General features: G+C 32.5%; 1 protein-coding gene across 1 annotated transcript in view; it reads right to left on the bottom strand.

Annotated features, from left to right (window-relative positions):
• Positions 1–108: 108 nt before the first annotated feature.
• Positions 109–1,651, bottom strand: part of LOC105502751 (ankyrin repeat domain-containing protein 26-like) — a gene marked incomplete at its 5' end in the record, with an annotated part of 39,033 nt that continues 37,490 nt past the window's right edge. The window contains one exon of the mRNA XM_011929381.1: positions 109–1,140. Coding sequence (XP_011784771.1) covers positions 109–1,140 — 1,032 coding nt within the window. The remainder of the gene's footprint in view (positions 1,141–1,651) is intronic.

Here is a 1,651-nt window from a genome sequence, read left to right as displayed (position 1 = left end):
ACAATGTCTTTACTCAAAGTAAAGCATTTCTCAGTTCTTTTATTTGCTGAAAACAAGGGATGTTTCTAAACTGATAGCGTAAATAAGCTTATCTATTTATTTTTATAGTTAACTACATAACCGTATATTATTTAAATTTTCTTTCGGGAGGTTTGAAAAATATTTATCTTTCTTGATACTTACTTCTCTTTCTGCCTTTTCATTTTCATATTGATACTGTCTTTCTTTTAAGTGATTACATTCACTGATTAACTCCTTATTTCTTTCTTCTAGCAGAAGACTTTGCTTTTCGCTCTCAGCTTGAAGTTTTTGCAAAATAGCATGAAATTGGTCTTGAATATTAATCACTGCCTTCTCTTTATTGTCAGCCTTGTTGTGGGCATCATCCAGTTGTTGTCGAAGCAGCATATTCTCACTTTGTAGTTGAGACAATCTCTCCTCTACAGACTCCTGCTTTCCAATGTATTTATTCACTTTAACTTGTTCATTTTGATACTTTTGTTCCATTTCCTTCATTTGACACTGGGTTTGGCTTAGGTCCTTTTGTACCCGTTCTAAACCCAAAGTCTTTTCTCTGAGGGCATCTCTTGTGTGATGGAGCTCAATTTCTAGGTTATTGAGTTTACTTTCAGTTTTAAATAGTTGTTGAGAAAGAATCTCATTGTTATCTTTTAGGTTAGACGCATCAAAATTCATTTTGTCCTGTAAACGAGACCACTCATCTCTTGCTCTCTGGAAAGCAAGTTCTAGGTCTCTTTTTGATGTCTCACTTTGATCACGATCATGTATAGCAGCAGCCAATCTAGAACGGTATGATTCAACTTCTGCTTCCAGTCTTTCCTTGCTTTGCTTTTCATTCTCCAGTTTAGAATTTAGCATTGCATTCTCAGCTGTCAGAACACTAAGCCGTCCATTATACTGGGATATTGTTTGTGTTAATGTTTCCTCATTCTGCTTTATAGTCTTCTGAAGGTCTTCATTCTTTTCTTTTACAATTTCAAGGTCCTCAAAACATTTATTTTCTTTTTCCTGGTTTTGATTTTTTATTGTGTCTATTTCTAGTCTTAGCATAGCAATTTCTTCCTGCAACATGCTATTTTTATGCAATAGGTCTTTTTCTTCTTCACGACTATGAGAATTCTAAGTAAAACAAAGGAAACTTTGAGTTAGCACCCAAGAAAATGACATATCATGATTTCCTCTGAAATTAAAGAATAAGCTGTACATTTTACAATAAAGGGTTGCAACAAGTATATATCCAATTGAAAAAAAAAAGTTGGATCAAAACTCAAACTTTATAGAGTATTAACTCCCCAAAGTTCAAAAATTTATTTGAAGACAATTAATCCATAAAAGTAAAAAAGAAATCACTAGAAAATTTTTAAGAATCTCAGAATTGGAAAGGCCTTTCCCTGAAGTACAACAAATTCAAAAGCATAAAAGATTAATAATTTGATCACATTAAAAAATTGGGTTTATATTCTGATATCTAACCCATACACCAACCCATAGTAAGAGCCTTGGCTCTGCATATATCTGGACAGACGAAATTTCCCGAAGTTTTTCAAGTTTCTTTTTTCTGAGAATATTCTATATTCTACTTTTCTCACATCTTTATAGTCAGTTATAACAATTATGTTTATTGATGAAT

This window comes from Colobus angolensis, unplaced genomic scaffold, assembly GCF_000951035.1.
Source record: "Colobus angolensis palliatus isolate OR3802 unplaced genomic scaffold, Cang.pa_1.0 Scaffold802, whole genome shotgun sequence".
Taxonomy (NCBI): Eukaryota; Metazoa; Chordata; class Mammalia; order Primates; family Cercopithecidae; genus Colobus; species Colobus angolensis.
The sequence above is the reverse complement of the archived record's forward strand: the minus strand, read 5'-3'. Positions and strand labels throughout refer to the sequence as shown.